We start from the raw sequence: 20,198 nt of genomic DNA on the forward strand, positions 1-20,198 counted from the left end.
AATGTTTGATGAAAAAGCCGGTATATTTTAGCTCTTTCTTGTTATGCATTCTAGATAACATTACTGCACCACCCTGCCGAGACAAAAATCAGATCTGGGACAGAAGATTTTGACTAGCTTTGACAGATACAGATGAAATTAAATTATCAGGAGAACTTAACATCTACTTAGGTGCCTAAATTTATTTTTAAAAAGTGCTGAGCAGATCACTTCAGGGTGCTTTCAACCAACTATCAGCATCCGATAAGCTAAATTCTCTAAAAATTAGGTACTAAACTACTAGCACAGCTCAGGTGAACTGGGCCTGGGGAGAGGCTGTCCGGCATAAAACAAACTAATCAAAGCAAGAGGGAAAATTATGTACTTTGAGTGATGGCTTTGACTGGTGCCAAGGTATTTCCTGGAAATGCTCTATACTATGTATTTCAGTCTCTTCACCTAATATCTATCTTTAACATTCTCCCAACTGCTCAAAGCTGGTTTCGTCCAGTGACAGAGCATCCGTAACACAGTGAACTGTAATCATGCAAAGACTGTGGACATGCACAGAAAGCTGAGCACTACCTCAGAGCCTTTAGTAAGACTTCTCGCTATGTGTAAAGTTAAGTACATGCATAGGTCTTATCAGGATGGTGGCCAAAGATTATAGAGGCATCCAAGCTGCTTGATATAGTCAAGCCTGTTCTACAGCACGTCTATTTTAAACTTGGGTCTTCTGGTTTGTATCTTAAAAGGTCTACATGTCTTAACTGATCTGCAGAACAAATTAACTTTGCAAAGTGAAAACAGTTTAGCCTTGATAAATGACTATGAACACAAAAGAGCAACTCTCCATGGTTCACATACATCTATAGTTACCACATAAAAGACAAGGAATTGACTAAACAGTTCTTAACCAAGCAAGTAGCTTTACCAGCAAAACACAACAAATTGCCTGTGAAAGTAGTCAGTAAAATGCCGACACTGGCAAGACTACCATTTTATTAACTGCGTAGCATATGATAATCTTAACCATAACTATAATTACTTAATTATCTAATTGGACAGAAACCCCTTTTTAATGACTATTTCTCTTCTTGTTCTAATGGTATTTTTCTTAGTATTCCTTAATATCTAAAACTTGTTAAAAATTGTTCTAGGTTATAAAATAAATACAGCCACATATTACAGACAACAGTACTACTACTACACAGGCATTTTCTTTTCACTTCTGATTTTTTTTAATTTTTAAAGTTATAGGAGAAAGAAATAAAAACTGTTCACCACATTAATGAAGAACAAGCAATATTAGAACAACTTGAGGGGCAATGCTTGGCTGCTAACAAATGGGCAAAGATAACTCTAAGAAGTCAATTTATAACAAGGGATATTTAAACTCATTTCAAAACACTTGTAAAAATAAAATCAGGATACAATAGGATAATTTTATATGTTTATTTTCTAAATTTAAGCCCAGGGCAAATTTAGTCCAAGAAATAAAACAGGAGGTGCATGCTCAGGGTGTTTAAGTTGCTAGAGCTTCAGCAAAAGCAGGACAGTGAGAGCTTACAGTAGCTGGCAATTTGCTCCGTGACATTTGCAATTAACTCAGGAGGCTTTAAATATAGTTCTCATGATTTAAAGGCCTTCAAAAAGATGCTGAAACTGTGAAATGTAGAAAGAACCCTGATGAACAACAGAAGAGAGTAAAATGGGGGGCAGAGGAATCAAACTGACTGTAAGGGGCATCTTAAAGGATGGGACAGTTTTTAAGAAACTGTTTAAGTACTGAATCATGGCTTTCATTAAGCTCTGTGCAGAATGGCCACCTCCCAAGGAAAGCCACAGAAAGGAAATATCATTAGAAAGCTTATGACTTTGTGAGCCCACCCTTACATTCAAGACAGCAAACTGTTGCGCTGTATTGTTGAGCAGGATGTAAAGAGCCTGCCAAGCACTGCCTACAGACCTGCTAATTAAGTGAACTGATTGTGTTTGTTTTGGAACCGTTTGCCAACAAAGGAATGTGTCATGCTGATTAGTGAGAGAAGGGTATGTAATATATGTGTATTCAAACCCTGAGGAGTGCAAAACCCAGGTATTCACTGTTTGCTCAAGGACTGACAAAAATGACTCTCAAGCAAATAATCTGACCAAAGAGAAACTCCAGCCCTCAAGAGGGGCCCTCCCCTTTTCTCTCAGCTCTATCTAAAGAAGACCCATCCTTCATAAATTCCTACTGAAGATTGCTCCAGAAACTGCTGAGAATATTTTGGAGAGCAACAATCTCTCCACCTCAAAGCTGACCTATGAGACCGTGAAGATGGAAAGGTAACAGGCTGCTGAGAACAACCTTATAATTATAACAGCCTCTCTGACAGCGGTCACTCTTCTCTCCAAAGAGTGAAAAAGGTCAGGGAGGTAGACAGAAAAATAAATGCCAGCTCAACACAGATACACACACACCATCCCCCCGCCCCAAAACAGACTTCACTTTTCAAACATTCAACAGAGAGGTGAAGTTTGCAAAAGCCATCATGCACCTCCTTTTGAATATTTCTAACCTAACAGCCCAGTTTGCTGGTAGAATTAGCAGCATGCTCAAAAGCAAACGAGCAACATTCAAAAGCAAGAAGAAAAAACATAGTCTTCAGGGCTCAGCTGCTCTTCCCTCCTTAACACAGCAGCTACAACCAGGGTACTTGGCAGTCTAGTATTGAGTACAAAACGTGGATTCTATGCTGTAGACAGCAATACCAGAAAACCAGGATGGAGAAAGGCAATTGCAGTCAATCATCACTGCACATTGTGGACTCTGAATAGTACAACTAAATCACAAATTCGAGCTAGCTGTTTACTCAGAGCTCTGTATGACATTTAAACAACAAGGAAAGCTGAACATGTCATTAGAAATTTCAGATATAATTGCAAGTCATCACACAAACCTTTTGTGACTTGCCATTCCATCTGTCATAGGTTACTCTCTACATCTTCCTATTTCTAGCTAGCCTCCTCACCTTACACTTCTCATTGTAGTAGTAGGCCTATCTACCTCAGAAATCTCTCTCATCTGTAAGAGGTGCAAACAAACAGAAACCCCCTCTACCTGGCTTTCTCCCTCACTGCTTTGCAGCTGATGGAGCTGCACAGTAAAACACACAAGCTCCTCTGTTGGCATGACCTGCCTCCAGCCTGGAGGTGGAAAAGACCACAAATACGAACTGAAATAATCTGGTTGGCTTTAGAGAGGTGCATGTGCACACAGGAGTAGTAATGAGATAACTAACTAAGAAGGGAAATGGAAAATGCTGTGGATAAAAGCAAGGTTTAGTGATAAGGAGTACAAAAGGAGTAAGTAGAATGACCTCTGACAAAATAAGAAAGAGAAGTATTGGAGAACCTTTCATGCTGATTGTGTTTTAATTAAAATCATTAACAAAGACTGCTGTCTTTGGCATGACATCAACCGCAACTTCGCATTTGTGAAACATGAACAAAAGTCCTTTCCGGCTTCTAATTCACATAAAAACAGGAGCTGGAGAAGCTTCTTTTGGCTTTCACTGAACTGCTGACAAATACTATTTGATTCCAGAAGTCTTTAAACTCTGTAATTGCAAGGTATGTCTGATCTCAGCTGAAGGGCGGGGGAACAGTATACACCCAACAACGTTTTCATGACCAAAAATCCCCCAGACAAATCAAATGCACAGACATTTCAAGTAAACCCAAATGTTCATACACGTTCTCATCAATCTTTTGGGAATATCTTCAATTACCTTTCATACAGTCTCAACAGACATCTTATGTTTCATGTCACCTTAGTCTCTCTCTTTTTAACTCAGCCTATTTCACCAAGCACCCTAGATACATTCTCTCCTGAAAACCGTTTATAGGGCTCAGCTGCACACCTTGTTTAGCTTATGCCCACTGCTTTGTCAATGCATTTTTTAGAATGAGAGTCTGGAAAAAGAATGTGCAAACAGTGTTTGAAACTCAGGTCAGGCTGAAAATCCCTGAAGAGTAGTCCTTGGTTACTTGTAATTTAACATCTTTGTGCATGGAGGGGAATCAGATTCTTGATGAAGCCCTTTTAACAGGCTGGTCCCGATTATTTCCAAAGATGGCTCTTCAATTTTTTTCCCCTTCAGTGGAACATTTTGGAGAACAAATTAAAACTACTGTATTTGAAACAGACAGAGAAGTCTTATTTATGGAGGAAAGCTGTGCTGTCAGATATACTGTCTTTCTGTCGAGTTTAAAAAAAAATAATAAAATTTAAATCTCCTTTATTCAAAATCTGAGAAATTTTTGAAAAAGAGTGGCAACACTGCTGCATTGCCAAGTCTGCTCTGGTTTCCTGCATTTTACTTCTAGGTTTTCCATGCAATACCTGTCCCTGATTTGGCATCCAGTATTCCACATAATGTGAAATAAAGGTTCTTTTGTTTAGCCGAGGACTGACCTACCCTTATATTTATTTTGTAGCCACCTGAGAATAGCAATGTCATTAAAAAAAAAAAAAAAAAACTTGCATACATAGACACAGAGGAGTATGCACACAGAAAGCAGAGAATTAGCCATAATATTTAATGGAGAAAACACTTCAGAACAGATGGTTATTGTTTTATAATGGACAATCCCAGTACATCATGGCCACAGTGACATCAGATACCAAAAGATGTCTGTGATTGCTCCAGGGAATCCATTTTGCTTTTCAGGACACTTTGCAAACTCAGAAGAGCTTTGGATAAATCACATTGTGTGATGCCACTGGGGACTCCTCCCTCTTTGAACAGCTGTTCTGAGACTTACAGGGCTTTGGGAAGTAGCTCTTCCCATCTATTTCCAAGTCTGCTCGCAGTGGCCTCCCTGGACCAGTAATCTAGCATAGCTGCCCAGAAATGTGCATTAGCAGGATACAGTCCCTAGTTATTTAGGTAAGAGGTTATGAGGCTGAGAATCTGCAAGGATATGATAGGTGAGTCAAATGTATGACTGACATTACAGTACCTGCTTGTAGAAATGTCCTCGAAGGGGTAAAGGATTTCTCCATTGTTGCAAATCTCACAGATGAAACCCTTTTGACTACAAAGGCTGCAGCTGTACACGTGAGACGTGGCAAACTTGATCACCTTCCCCAAGAAAGGAGCCAGTTTTCCTTCAATAACCTAAAATGAGGAGAAGACAGTATTGAATGAACCCCCAAAATTGGCTAGAACTCCCTGAAGGACCGAGACAATATTTATTAATACAGAAATGCAGCTAAGTGCTGCTGGTTAAAACAACAGGAAAGTTACTTCCACAAAATGATAGCTCCTTGAAATCACAAGTGATAATAGTAGCCAATGAATGGGCAATGATCCAAACATAAAAACAAAGTTACTGTCTCTCTGTAAGTCTCTATATGACAGTAACCTACAAGATTAGTAGTCACTTTAAGTACAACAATGCATTCATATACTAAGGCACAAAAAAGTAAATAGGAAAAGAGTTTAAGGCTTCCATATTATCATCCAACTGGCAGCTATGGACGCTTCCTTACATTCCTGATTTTAATTTCTTGTTATTTTTAAAGTACAAATAGCAGTTTTGTCTTTGTTCCTATCCTTCCAAAGCACAAGGTTTTTTGCATAATTTTTGTGAACGGAATCCTGGCTTTCCTGCTTTAGTAAGGCTGTGTTTCCCATTGAAAACCATTAAAATACAATATTACCCTCATTGCCAAAATGAATGAATTCTCAGATAAAGTATTGAATAGGAACTGTTTTTCTTCCCTTCAGTGTCCAGCTCTCAAATCGAGAAGTCCCTGGCTGCCAGACAATCCTGCTAGACCATTAGAAGCGATTAGCACTCCCTGTGCTGGTGTGAAAAAACAGCCATGCAATATAGATTAAACTGCTAGCCACAACACTCATCTAAATTTGTGACTCAGTGACAATGCCTCAATAAGGGGTGCCATTCAGGCAAAATACTTTCCATTCAGATCAAACTTCCAGAGACTTTAAGGAATTCTGCTGTTGTAGGGAATAATGAAGATGGAATAAGGCCCTAAGTGTATATTCTTCTCTCCTGGGCTTCCTGTGGTCTGAATGGCAGCCTGCCAGATTAGTGACAGAAATGTGTCACGGGATTTGATAGTGACCTCCTATAAAAAGGAAAAAGAATGCAATAATTGCTGACTGAAGACTTGCACAGGCCCTGAAACCTAAGAGTGGGGAGATTTGCACTTAAATGTGTGCCAGACTCAGGTCAGGCACCTTTTCCCTAAATATGTTAACAGACCACTTGTAATTTGGGTTTAGTGTAAACAAATCTAGAGAAAGGAAAGGTCAGGGCAGAGAAGACCAACAGAGATTTTGGAAGCACTCCTCCCTATGTAAAGTAGAAAGGAAATAAATTTGTGTTTTGGCGCAACTTCCTGCCCACTAGCTGAGATAGCCACTATTAAAGAGTACAGGTGGAAAAGGAGGTGCATAGGTAGTGCTGATGTTGATGGCATCGAATGGCACAGGCCGAAACGGGTCCTCTCCTTGCTTTCAGAAGCTCTGGCCTGCTAACAACATCTGCAACAACAGGAAGCAGCAATGTTATTGCTAGTACTGCAGATAGGACATCTGCTCATGCTAGAGGAAAAATGACGCTCCTATTGCATCCTGATATAGGAAGATCCCCTTCAAGCAGAATATAAACAATACAGAGAAGCTGCTGCATGAAATACGCAAACAAAGCCATAGTTCAAGGTAGTGATATTACTAATCTTCTAACAGATGGTCAGAAGTTAGTTTAGCTCCCCTAGGCTGGGTTTTGGTTTTCATTTTAAAGGAAGAAATTTTTTGCTTGCAGACACCAGAGTTAAAGGGGGTCTGAAAGCCAAACAAACTGGGAGTAGGAGAAAGACATGAAAGGTAATAGTATTCAATAAACAGAAGGAAAGAAACAGTGAAGCCACAGCTATAATCACTCTCCAAAAAGCCATTTGGCACTAACAAATGAAATATGCATACAAAGATAATAAATAAACCACAATACATACATATTTTCCAAAGCATTTTCATTCTACAGCAACCACTTCTGGCAGTCCACAAGAGTTCAGCTTAAAATGCCAGGCTGAAAACAGAGCTGCCAACAAACTCTTTGAGTCTGTACTAATGTCACTGTCAGCAAGGACTTAAAAGTTAAATCTCTGAATTAAAATCACATTCTATATAATGTAATAAACAAAATTAACATAATCTATTACCTTCCTAAGGCTCAGGGGTGAATTCAAGTCTGTACAAGGCACAAAAGGTTTCCTATGCTGAAGAGCTCACAACCTAAGCAAGACAGATTGAGAGTGGACAGCTGTCCCCGAGGAGCTGGTGTTATTTGTCCCTATTTATTTATTTATTTGCGTGTCTCATCATAGCACTGTAGTGAGTTGGTTTGTAAGTCTGGCCACTGAAGACATACAATGAAGATGACATCTTCAAAGAGCTGTGCATGCCAATTTTGCAATGTGAATTACAGGCCATTTTACTGTATTATAGGAGGAAGACAAAATGCAACATCAAACTGATGTTATCACTATTTTTAGCATCTGTAAATTTTGTGTCATTTTGTTTCATCAGAGACCTCAAGGCTGTGCACAGGATATGACTTTTCCTTGCAACCTTCTCTCATTCATGTTTGTAGCTAATAAGAATAAAACCCTCATCTCCACTTACCCTGGCAAGCTAAAAGGAAGATTTCTACTTGCTGTCCCCAAGAGGACTTTCATGGTAACACTTCCCCAGTGAGTGCTTTATGGCTTGGGAAAAGGAGCATAGGATATGTAATCACAGGTGTCAAAATTTCTCCTGTGACTAAACAGTCTCTTGTGAGAGCCAGAGGCCCAGGGTCAGTCAATTTAGATATCTCAGAACCCCAACGGCAGTCCCAGGATGTTCTCTCAGTTGATGCTGGAATCTGATCTTGAGTTTCAGGGAAACACTAGTGATTAAAGAATAGAAGTGTGTTAAACAATTGTAATGCATTATCCAGATATGAAGGAAATCAAGGGGGGGGGGACGGACGGGGAAAGAGACTTGAAGAGGCTGGCTTGGCAGAGCCAGTAACATCTACATTATTCTTTACAGCTGTATCTGTTACTAAAGCCTTCCAGTGAAAGAGGCTCCACAGCCCCCATGCAGTCTAACCCAGCACACGTCTGTTCTCACTGTTGGAGTCATTCCTAAACTTTGAACCAAACCTTTCTTAAGGACATTTCAGTTTACAAAATAAACTTACAAAATAAGTTTATAAAATAGAGAAACTGAAATCACACACTACAAGGTGCAGAACAGTCCATCACACTTCATAAGAAATGTGGAAATTTAGCACAAAACTAAGTCAAGAGTATGCCAAAGGAACACAAACCAAAAATTTCACCATTGACTTATCCCTGTAACATAATACAGCTTCAACATGCACATGCAAATGCTTAAAAATATATTCCTGCCTCGTAAAAAAAAAAAAAAAAAAAAAGAAATGAGCATCAAGTTTAAAACAAATTAAAACTTTGCTGAGTTCAGATTCTCTTCTACCTACAGCACACATGAAGATCACGGTCTGTTTTCTATTCCAAATTCTTTGTAGTGCAAACAATTGTTTTACTGTTCAAAACTAAGGCAAAAGGTGATTGATGATGGCATCCTAGTCATCAACTGATGGAGGGTGCAATGCAGGTTTCTATTCCTAAACTGGTCAAGGAACCAGTCCCAAAAGGATTATGGACACGGGGCCATGTTCTTATAGTTAGCTTACCACTGTTGCACCTGGAATATATCAGGGTATGCTGTTTGGTGACAACAAGAGGAAAATACTTGTGCTCGGAGGCCCAAAGCAAGTTGTGTCTCTGAATAGCTCCAGCGTTCAGATCAGAATCACTGTCCACCCCTGTGGATCTGGAAAAACACTTCCCTAAGCTACCACTGGACAGAAGGCTGTGGCTTTGCATACTGCAGGTCCTAACTGCATGTCTCACATTCAGAATTGTATAAAAACCCACACCCACATGTACACACATAAAACTCAAGCCCTGCCCTCAAGGCACTTACAATTTAAACCAACAAAACAAACACTGCTTTTTACACTAACTGTCACATATGTCCCACCCTAAGCAGGACAAACTGTGTTTTGGAGGAGCCTCTCGTACAGGCTCCTTGCCCACACTGCAGAGAGCACCCCTCTGGCCAGAGCACGGCTGCAGGTGCCAGGGCTGCCAGGGAGGGGACAAGCCAGGAGAGACAGCAGGAGCAGCAGCCTGCCCTGCTGCCCAGCCTCCTGCACCCGGCTCGGGAAAGCCGAGCTGGTATTGGCAAGCAAGAGGGGAAGGCAGAGACTTGTCTGCAGCAGTGGGAGAAACTAAAGGGGTACAGTACACAGTATCTGAACACACGCTAAAGGAGTATTAGGACAATTATATTAGATGATTTCTAGAACAGAGGCTTTTCATACAAGTCAAAGTTATAAATAAAGGTGTATCAAACTTTCTCCTCTGTATATCCTTGTGCTACTGTTTGGTTGGGTAGCAGTGTAAATCCAAAGAAACAATTATGCTCTGTATGAGTGAGGTGGGGGGGAAATATGATAACTTCTGAATGCTAGCAGACAAGGCAATGTTGGTAACAGCTGCAAGAGCCTTGGGCAGCGGGAAGACACGACACACACGCACTGGGTTATGTTTTTCCTGATTCAGCAGGAATACAGTAAAGGTAAACGGCAGCAGGGTCTATGGTACAAGTTCAAATCCCTGTGGATACATCACATTAACACAATCATGAGGGCACTGTGTGATCAGTCAAAGTTTAACTAACTATTTGTCAGGAGGGCCGCTGGCTCCCAGAGGTTTCCTGACACTTCTATCCAAAGACTGGAAGTTACTCATAGTTCCCTTGCTCTATCAAGGTGATGCTTTCAGAAATAAGCAGGCACCCAGCTGTCTCCAGAAAATAAGAACTGGAAAGGCCACAGACCACAGCATCCTCCACAGGTAGAGAAATCCTCCTCCATGGCCCGCTATGGGCACAACAGGTCTATTGCCCACAGACAACTTCCAGGAGCAGCACATGTTGCCCAGGGGACTATCACTGGTACCCCTGTGCCCTGCATTCACAACACATTTCTGAGCCCACGACCCTGCCCTGCACCAGAGGAGAGGCAGTCCCCTCACCTCCGGCACATGCTGAGCTACAGCTCTGTCCTGACCCCATCCCTCATTTGAACTCTCCAGATTGAGCCCAATGCTGGTAGAAGTCTACCTCTGAAGGCCCCCACTCCCCAGCCCTAGCCTTGTCCCTAAACCTCCTCCTCCCATGAAGCACCGTACAAGGGGTCCAAACCCCCAGCCCATTTACACACAGAACAGAGAAGTCAAGTCACATTGTCTTCCATTTTCAGTCAACAAAGATTCTGTGTATGAGCACATACTTACCAGCATGGAGGGTTGCACAAACTAGTCCCACAGGAGAGCAATGTAGTGAGCACTGTGTTGCAAAATATGTTTACATATTAAAAACCAAACTAGAAAAGTGGCCAAGGTAACAGTGGCAGAACTTCTCTCCATTGAGAGATCTAGTTCAGAGAGATGGTAACCTAAAGTCATAGCTTGTACAACTTTGTTTGGAAAATAGAACAAGACAGAAAATATATGGTGCGGCTGACACTCTGGAGGGGAGGCATGCCATCCAGAGGGACCTGGACAGGCTGGAGAGGTGGGCCCGGGCAAACCTCATGGAGTTCAACAAGGCCAAGTGCAAGGTCCTGCACACGGGTCAGGGCAATGCCAAGCACAAATACAGGCTGGGCGATGAGTGGATTGAGAGCAGCTCTGCAGAGAAAGACTTGGGGGTGCTGGTGGATGCAAAACTGACTGTGAGCCAGCAATGTGTGCTTGCAGCCCAGAAAGCCAACTGTGTCCTGGGCTGCATCAAAAGAAGTGTGGACATCAGGTTGAGGGAGGGGATTCTGCCCCTCTACTCCACTCTCATGAGCCTCCACCTGCAGTGCTGTGTCCAGCTCTGGGGCCCCCAACATCAGAAGGACACGGATCTGCTCAAGCGGGTCCAGAGGAGGCCATGACAATGATCGGGGGGCTGGAGCACTGCCCACATGAGGACAGGCTGAGAGAGTTGGGAGTGTTCAGCCTGAAGAAGAGAAGGCTTTGGGGAGACCTTCTAGCAGCCTTCCAGTACTACAGGAAAGCTGGGGAGGGACTCTTTATCAGGGGTTGTAGGGATAGGATGAGGGGTAAGTGTTTTAAATTGAAAGAGGGCAGATTTAGATTAGATATATAGAAGAAATTTTTCCCTGTGAGGGTGGTGAGACACTGGTACAGGGTGCCCAGAGAATCTGTGGCTGCCCCCTGCCTGGAAGGGTTCAAGGCCAGGCTGGACAGGGCTTTGAGCAACCTGGTCTAGTGGAAGGTGTCCCTGCCTGTGGCAGGGGGGCTGTAACTAGGTGATCTTTAAGGTCCCTTCCAACCCAAACCATTCTATGATTCTATGAAAAAAAAATTGCACAAAAAAACCCTAATACAAAATTAGTTAAGAGTTTGTTCTAGTCCCTGACAGTTGTTCAAATTAGAAAAGGCATAATAGAAGACTCTGACAGGGTGTCACTGAAGAGCAAACAAACATTGATTAGACAAGGTAAGCATGGAAGTCCCCTCCAAACTCAGACTGTCATTCCCAAAGAGGCAGCATTACACAAGGGCTTTAGGAGGAACTAGGGGGGGGATGTGAGGTAACAGAAGGAAAAATGAGTCACCCTGTAATCCACTATTGCTTCAAGTAACGCCTCCATTGCCTTCTGCCCACCTATTAGACCAAGTCCACAGAAATACCCAACCTTTGCATCATGGCCACATAAATCAACATTGAGAGAAAAACCAGTACAGTTTTCAGACTTTTCTCAGGGCAGTGAGTGCTTGTTTTGAGGGCAGGACTCCTGTCAGCAATACTAGCTACGAAGGAAAAGGTAAGGAGTAAGAACTCCATCCCCGCAGGAGTCTATGTTGTGAATTTAAGTGAGGATCACCAAATCTTCTACCCTTTCTGTACATTTTTACCAACTTCTAAAAGTGCAGTAGATGTTTACATAGCATGGAGATCATAAATACCTTCAATCACCTACATGAGGACTGTCAAGACAGGCAGTAAAGGGAATATAGCTTGCTGAGCTTTCAGATACACTGCTATGCTCAATGTGAGGAACTGCCAAGGTTTAGAAATCCAAAATCTGAAAAGCGTCATGGTAAATTAAACCACATCAAGGGTTTTTGGATTAGAATAATTGTTAGATTAAATATGCTAGTCTGAGTAATTTCTAACATATGATAATAAAAATATCAGAAGCAGTTAAAACAAATAATTATTGTATTAAGATCCAAGATAATGGAGAATCCACAGATGAAGGATATTTTAACAGAAACTATCCAAAAATCTAAGAGAAGGAAGAAAAATCTACCCACGTCTGTATATTCTGCCAGCTCTGACACAAGGGACAGCCAACAACCACAGACAGGCACCTGGTAACACCATGTTTAGGAACTGTCACTTCACTGCGACTAAGTTATCAGGGAATAAACACTGAGAAGGGAGCTAGAAACATCCCCAACTCTCCTGAATCCTCAGACCTGGACCCGTGACTTCCTCATGTACCAGAAGCACATTAGGAAACCCTGGTTATTATCCTCATAGAGGAGCATCCGTTGCTACTACTCAGCTTAAGAGTCCTGCCACCAGGGTTTAGTATTCCAGGTAAAGTGGTGAAAACACTGTAAAACTCAGGTTCTGTATCATTGCCACTGTGAGACAAGCTGAATTTGCCAAATGGCTTTATGACCCCACCCTTGTAAATCAGCTTGTTAATCATTATCGTCATAGAGGTGATAAAGTTGTTTTATAAGCCAACACTGAAGCAAGTAACATTAACTACTTACGTAGGGTCTGGTGTATTTCTCGGCAGATAACATTTATTAGAAGGTACTTTCTTTAAAGACACAGGTTTGCCTCATAACCTTCTTCTGGAGCACCAAGCAATCTGTTCCACTTATTTCTCCAGCCTGATTTACATGTCAGACACAAGTGACGCCTGGAGGGGATGGGTTAAGTGATATGAAATCCCTAAAACACCTTGAACTACAGGTTCAAATCTCAACTGGATTGTCCTGGCCTCTCCTCCTGACAGAGCAAAATTTATGATTATTTCTCAAGGCCAGACGCACACTTGGCTCTATCTGAGAGACAGACACAGACAGAATTTGCCAGGAGGCACTGACGCAATGCAGGAGAGACATGAAAAGGCCAAGAGGCACTGAGAAAATAGAAGGGGTGGTAGACGTGAAGCTCATTCACCATCCCCAATTATATACATTGAAGGGTTAGAAAGTACTTTAATTATTGGGATTAGTGTCACAAGCATGTCTGGCAGAAGGAAGCTATCTGAAGGAGCCGTCAACAATTGTGCACAGCTTTCCACTGTTCTCTAAAGACAAGGTTTCTGCCTCTTCCTGGTTGTTTTCTTTCTACCTCTCCAGAAACAGCTAGTCTGAATCAAGTCTTTTGCTAACAAGCTCAGAGGTAAGCTCCAGCTTCACCTAGACTTCAGAATATCACAGAGAATGTGCCTTCTGGACTGAATGAAAGGGAAAATAAAAACTCCTGAACATATTGGCTTGGATTCACCATAGTGCTCACCACCCTCCAGATTCCGCTGGTGGAAGCTTTTGTGGAGGAGGACTAAACACTCAGTAATCTTTCTTCAACTGCAGGAAAGATGAGAAATATGCTTTTGAAATAACTACCAATGATATAAGAAAATAGGGCTAGGAAAAACACCTCTAGAAACCTCCAGTTTATTTCTCACCTGCGGCACAACCAACTGACAGATGACTGACTTGCTTAAAAATTTCTCACCACAGAGATCTGAGAGCTCTCTAGTGCTCAAAACAGCTAGAAAGTTGTTCCTAATGCCTGCCTTGGATCTCTCCTGCTGCAGTCAACAATTGTTATCTCACACTATACCTCCTATCCTTACATTGCACAATCTGTTTCAGAAACCATTTTCTAATGCATTCTCTTCTCTGTCACAGGTGATCTCTGCCACAGGCTGGGAAGAGCAAAAGCAGATTAGGGTGCAGGAAAGCTACAATGGTTGCCTCTACCTATTTGCTAACAGAAGAACAAGCAGGTATGTTCTGCAATCGATAAGCATAGAGATTGGGCATTAACGCACAAAGGGTAAATGGAATCTCTGCCCCACGACTGATTTCATCAGGGTTGGGATTTCTGTGATGAAAATGTGGACTTGGAGACAAGCATGCTACAATATGCTTAGCTAAGGTTAATGCAAGCAGTAGAGAACAGAAAGGGAAAACATACTCCCTGGATGGGAAGTTCCTAGTCATTTATATCTAGGGAACAGACAATGCTCATGGACTGCTAATTTCCTTGAGGATTTTTTCCCTTCCGTTCACCAGATTCTTAACACTGCGAATTCTTGTTACAATTTCAATGCGCAATTAATCTTTGGTTCAGAGGAAAGGGAAATGGAAGGAGGAAGGATGATCATGAGGTAAAAGCCCCAGGGAGGCAGATATCAGATCTCAGCTCTGCCCCATCTTTTGTGCAACAGACTAGTCTGGTCAGCTTTCCTTGCTCCATTTTGACTCCCAGTCATCTCTTTCAGACTGCCTGCCATGTTTATTTAAACTGTGACTTAAGGGAAGAAAGATTTCTTAATATTTGTGTGTATGCACACTAGAAGCAGTCACTATGTGTTACCGTACAACAAATTTTAAAAGAACACAGCAGTAACTTCAGGAGAGCCCTATCTTTTGTTGCTACAGCCATGCTATGGGCCACAATCCCAGCTCCCAACAGTGAGGGTGATACCCCGCCATCCTCTTTACAGCCTCTTCAGGTCCCTGGCTGTCCCAAAGGCCTGTTCAGCCTGTGGCACGGGTGGCAGCAGGGTGGACAGGAGCAAGCGAGGCCAGAGACTCTGTTCATCCACTGCCGACACCAGCGCAAGGCGCTGGCTCTGACACACATGACACCATTTTGCCATCACTGGCCTTGACACAGACAAAACATCATACAGCCACACATTGTGCCGTGCTAACTCATCACCCACACAGGGCAGAGAACATCCCGAAAGGAAACCTGGCGATAAACACAGCAAAGAACAAAAAAATCCACAAAAGCAACCACCAAATAAATCAAACTAAGGCAGAAATGAGTGAGAATTTGAATAAACAGAAATCACAAGCCCCCCTTTATTTCTCTGCATCAGGCAGTCTGCACTGACAGCAGAGCCATTTGCTGTTCATGGTCCTTCCAAACGACACCACTCAACACGTTGCACTTATAATTTGGTATTAAAGTGATATTCCACAAATCAGCCACTAACTATAATAGGCACTGGGAAGAGGAAGAAAAACAAAACAAGGTCAAGAGCAAATGTTGTTAATCTTTGACAAACACATATAGGCAAGGGGCAAGGTAAAGATGGAGTTTTACACTGGTTGAGTGAAAGGAACAAACTGGTGATAGTCCAAGTGAATTTATAGCAGAAGGCAGAGAGGATGGCAAGGTCCCTCCAAGCCCTCCCCCACTCCTCTCATGCAAAGAAAGAAAAGCCTGAAATTTCAGCAGGTCTCTGGGTGCAAGACGACATGAGTGAGAAAGAGACGAAATTGTCTCAGTATAAACAACATGCCTGGAATCACTTGTGCCATCTCCCTAGCCAGCCCTGCAATAAGACTCCAGTCCCACAACTTCTGCGCCTTTACTCTCACTGTGTTTCAATCATCTTTCCTCCCTTCTCCTTCCCCCGAGGTTTCCAGGCAGTTACATGTCAATTTTGTCACACCCCAAATTCTCCTAATCTTGTTGCAGGGATGAATTATAGGTTGTTTTAAGAAACAGGTATTCAAGCAAAGGTTAAAGGTTGTTTTAATCAAACAAGGCTGAAAGAGTACCAGGAATTTGGTTGGTAGAGAACAGAAAGCACTTTCCTTACCTTAAAAACATATGTGACTTTAAATACATACACAAGCAAATATGCATTCAGCCAGAGAGTATATATGTCCCTTCCCCCTCCCCCCATTTTTTAAAAAAAGATTAAGCAGGCAATAGCATGCAGAGATATTAACTGACTCTACATGCCCACTGAGTAAGACATTATTTCTTGAGTGATATCACAAAATGGGAAACTTTCCTGCCTTGCACAGGATTGGATCAGAGCATTTTAAGGAGGAGTCCTCTGAAGGATTTTAGAACAAGAAAGCAATATACCAATAAAATGGCTAGGGTTACCCTGAAAAAAACACTGTGAGTACAAAGCCTATTTAAAAAAAAAAATTATAAGAATATTCTTCTTCTCTCATCCAAGCAGGTAGCCCTGAGACAGTATTTTGTTTCCTCAGGAAATCTGGTTTCCTGGGATGTTATTCCTCCAGCTATGTCCAGCTGCCTCTCCTGAATGGACATTTTCTGTGAAGTACAGCAATGAGGTTAGAGCCCAATATTTCACACTGCTAACCCTGATCTCCAGTACTGGGCTTTTAATTCTGCACAGCAAAAAAAGAAGAGAAGAAACCTGGTTAGCACAAAGCACTAGAAAAGGGGTGGCTTATATTGCTACTGCCTCTTCTAGGGGCTGAAAAAAATTAAAATATCTCTGGAGATCTCAACTCAGAAGCTCCTGCAAGCCACTGGCACCACTGCTGGGTTGTTTTAAACAGTTTCATTCTAAAAAGCCACACTTACCCCAAGTGGCCTAGATTACACATTCACATGGAAAAGCACCACATGTATTTAATAAGCCCTGTTGAAAACTCTGGTTTCAAGCAGTGCAAAACCCAGTTCTGCTATTAAAAATATCTATTAGCAGTCTTGCTATATCTCCACACTTTGCCTCTAAGACTTTAACAGAACTAACTCAGATGAACTTGTCTTCTGGCTGCAGCTTGCCAAAATGCTCCTGGCCAGCTTTTCCCCCAGGAGCCTGGCTGGCTCTGCCATGCTTTCGCCCTCATCATGAGCCATTCTGAATGACAGCAACTCCCTTCCCCAGCAGAGCTGTGGTAAAAAGGAAATGCCAGTAAGATCATTGCCATTACCACTAATTGTAAGCAGAGCTGTCAGCACTTTGGGGAATTATACACACACCTGGAATATCAGCTAACCTGAAGTTTCCTGTTCTGCTGAAAGGCAGCTCAGTGCTAGCAAACTCCAGGGAGTGACAGAAATGAGTGAAAAAGGAGCCACAGCCACTGGAAAGTATACAAGTTGTTTAATTGCTGTTTGCTATCAGACCTTTTAATATTTATGGAAATGTACATTGTGTGTTTTTCCCATCCTAGGACTATTTTCATATTCTTCTGCTAATACAGTTACCACAGTCATACAGGCACAGGTCATGAAGGAAGGACATAGACATGGCTATTAGCATTATGTTGTTATGGTCCAAGATGAATGTTTACATAGTTCAAGTACAGAATTATCCAAGTGCCTCAAAATCTTAATGTATTTAAATTGCACAACATATTTAAAATAGGTCAGACAGACTACCCCTCTAAAGCGCTGGTTTCCTTCTTTCGAACGTAATTGTGCTTAGGATGTCTAGTTTAAACATACACATAGTAAAGTGGGACCATTTTACCGTAGTTCCATTAGAAATTACTTGTCTTGGTGTCAGAGAAAGCCTGCAGCAGAGCTGGGAAGAGAGTCCAAATCTCCTGTGCCTTATGTTAAGAACTGGACCACTGTACAAATTAACAATGTGTACACCTCTCACCTCCCCACACAAACATCTGTTTCTGTCTACCTCCTACCAAATATTTAGGAGCAGGAGCTGTACCTGACAGGTCAGATAAAACCCACCACTGTTTTAAACCAGCTCTACTCTAAGCAATGTTTTCCAACCTGTGGTCAGCTGAATCCTGGTAACAACACACTGCAGGACTTGCACCTCTGTCATACATGCTGTGTAAACCCTTGCTGGGGAGGCTGGGGATGTAAATCAATGTTTTCACTACAGTGTTGAACTCTGAACTGTGGCAGCTATGGCACTTGGCATTTTGCTGCCCTTGTTGAGCACAGTGAATTCCCACAGAGAACTGTGACAGACAAATCTTCAGCCATCTCAGCATAGCCAGGCCTGCCAAAAACCTAATTCTCCTCATTTGCCACCTCCTTCCCCTCAAGCAAAAAAAAAGGCTTGCCTAAACTTAAAAGGACCTGCTGGTACAGCTACATGGGTAAACCTCTTTGGTAAATAAAAGTTTAAGCTGATACAGCTTATATTGAATCACTGAATGAAACAAATGACAGCAAAAAACTTTCTAATTGATCTAACTGAGTTAGCACTAAAGCTTTTAAAGGTATGGCTATATCTGTTATGAGTAGGGGGTGGGGTGGTGTTTGTCACGCACCTATCCCAGTAACACTCCTAAAACTAGAGCAAGCCCAAAGTATGTTAGCCAAAACCCAGTTTTGTCAGTCAACATAGCCACATGCACACTACTGGCTTTCACCAGTACAGGCATGTGGGCTAGATGCCACATCCCATTCTTTTTGTATGTGAATAAAAAGGAACTGCTGGGCAATGACACTACCACAGATGGGCTTGGAAGTCATCAGGTTGTATGTTATAAATCTAAGCTGAGCATTTCTCACTAATTGTATGAGGACTCGGTGATCAGTAAAGCAGTTTTACTTCTGAAAAAAACAGGTAGTAAAGAGCAAAAAAAGTCCACATCTCCTTGCAGTCTTTGCTATTGTTGGGCCTCATGACACAACTCATCTAAATCAACCTAAAGTTCTGCATGTGCAAAAATGCTAGAAAGAGCATCTCCAATCTCCTTCTCCGTCTCAGACTAGGAAAATTCAGGGAGGACCGAAATTTGCCCTTGTAAAAGGAAGCGTGACTTAAGTAGAGCTTGAGTTAAAAGCCTGGAAAAGTGATGAAGTCCTAACAATTTCCTTGTTCTTCTAAGGCTTCTTAATCCTGGTCTAGCAATATATGAGGCTCAAATTAGGTGGAACTTATATTTCATTGAAGTTCATTTTTATTCCCCACAGTTTTGTTAGGGAACCTTATATACACAAAATCTTGACAAGAAACATTAAGAATTTCGTATTGGGAATGCTTCTGTTAGACCAACTGTTCACCTAGTCCAAAACCCTATCAGATGCGATATAACCCCTATATACGTCAGAGGAAGATGAAATCATTGATCCATCTGTCAACAGGGAAGTTATCTTCTTAATCCCCTCAGTAAATAATATGTCTATTCTGAAACCTTATAATCTCTTTATCTTATGTAGTGTAACTGTGGACATTCTCACTACAGATACTTAATCCTCTCAAAGTTGATAAACTTCTGGCCTCAGTAATATTACTGTGGCATTAAGTTCCTCATGCTTGCTGTGTGTTCTGCAAAGAAGCATTTCCATTAAGGATATTTATACGTATTTCATATTTGCTGTATGATCTGTGCTATATTATTGTGAGGATAGAGCTCTCCTGTTCATCTTTTCTCTCTACTGCTCTTCACATTGTTTGTAGGTTCATCTACAGGTACATAGTCAGGAAACTTGATCTGAAGTAAATGGATGTTTTAATTAAATTTTAACGGATTAGTTTATCTACAATGTTAAAATAGATAAATTATACTACATTAAATCCCTGTACGGACATACACATTCTGAATGAAAATGGCTTTAATACAATTTAGCTCACTGCTTCCAAAGTAAATGGAAATAAACCAAATGAAAGCCACTTATCTTTTGAGTAACAGTATTTACACAGTGATTCAGTGTAAGTCAACTCATCATTTTAAATTCCCATATTTTGTCACTTCAATTTTTTTTCCTGAGTGTTCCCATGTAAACAGGTCTTCCAGTCATCGTCTTTTTAAATCTCCCATCCTGCTCACTATTCCCATCTTTGACATCCAGTACTTTTTGCCATTACATGAATCCTTTTTATTTTACTATATCTTTTGGAGGCAAGATAACCACGATGAAACAATTGCCAGATTAATAGTGTTTCTACAGTAAAGACCATCACTGCAGTAATCTTAGTATGCTTGTATACGTTGCTATTTAACATAAAGAGCAGGGAAGACATTAGTTAACTCTCTGTGTGGATAAAGCCTAAAATTAACCTAAATTTTGAACTCATCACAATAG

The 20,198-nt window shown here is 41.5% G+C and overlaps 1 protein-coding gene across 6 annotated transcripts in view; it reads right to left on the reverse strand.

Annotated features, from left to right (window-relative positions):
• Positions 1–20,198, reverse strand: part of PLEKHM3 (pleckstrin homology domain containing M3) — a 132,041-nt gene that overhangs the window by 51,063 nt on the left and 60,780 nt on the right. For all 6 annotated transcript variants that reach the window (XR_006164573.1, XM_033010917.2, XM_033010918.2 and 3 more), the window contains one exon: positions 4,990–5,147. Coding sequence is in view for 5 of the 6 variants with exons in the window: in XM_033010917.2 (XP_032866808.1) it covers positions 4,990–5,147 (158 nt within the window). In the remaining variant the exon portion in view is untranslated. The remainder of the gene's footprint in view (positions 1–4,989; positions 5,148–20,198) is intronic.

This window comes from Tyto alba, unplaced genomic scaffold, assembly GCF_018691265.1.
Source record: "Tyto alba isolate M040663 unplaced genomic scaffold, T.alba_DEE_v4.0 Super-Scaffold_7, whole genome shotgun sequence".
Classification (NCBI taxonomy): Eukaryota; Metazoa; Chordata; class Aves; order Strigiformes; family Tytonidae; genus Tyto; species Tyto alba.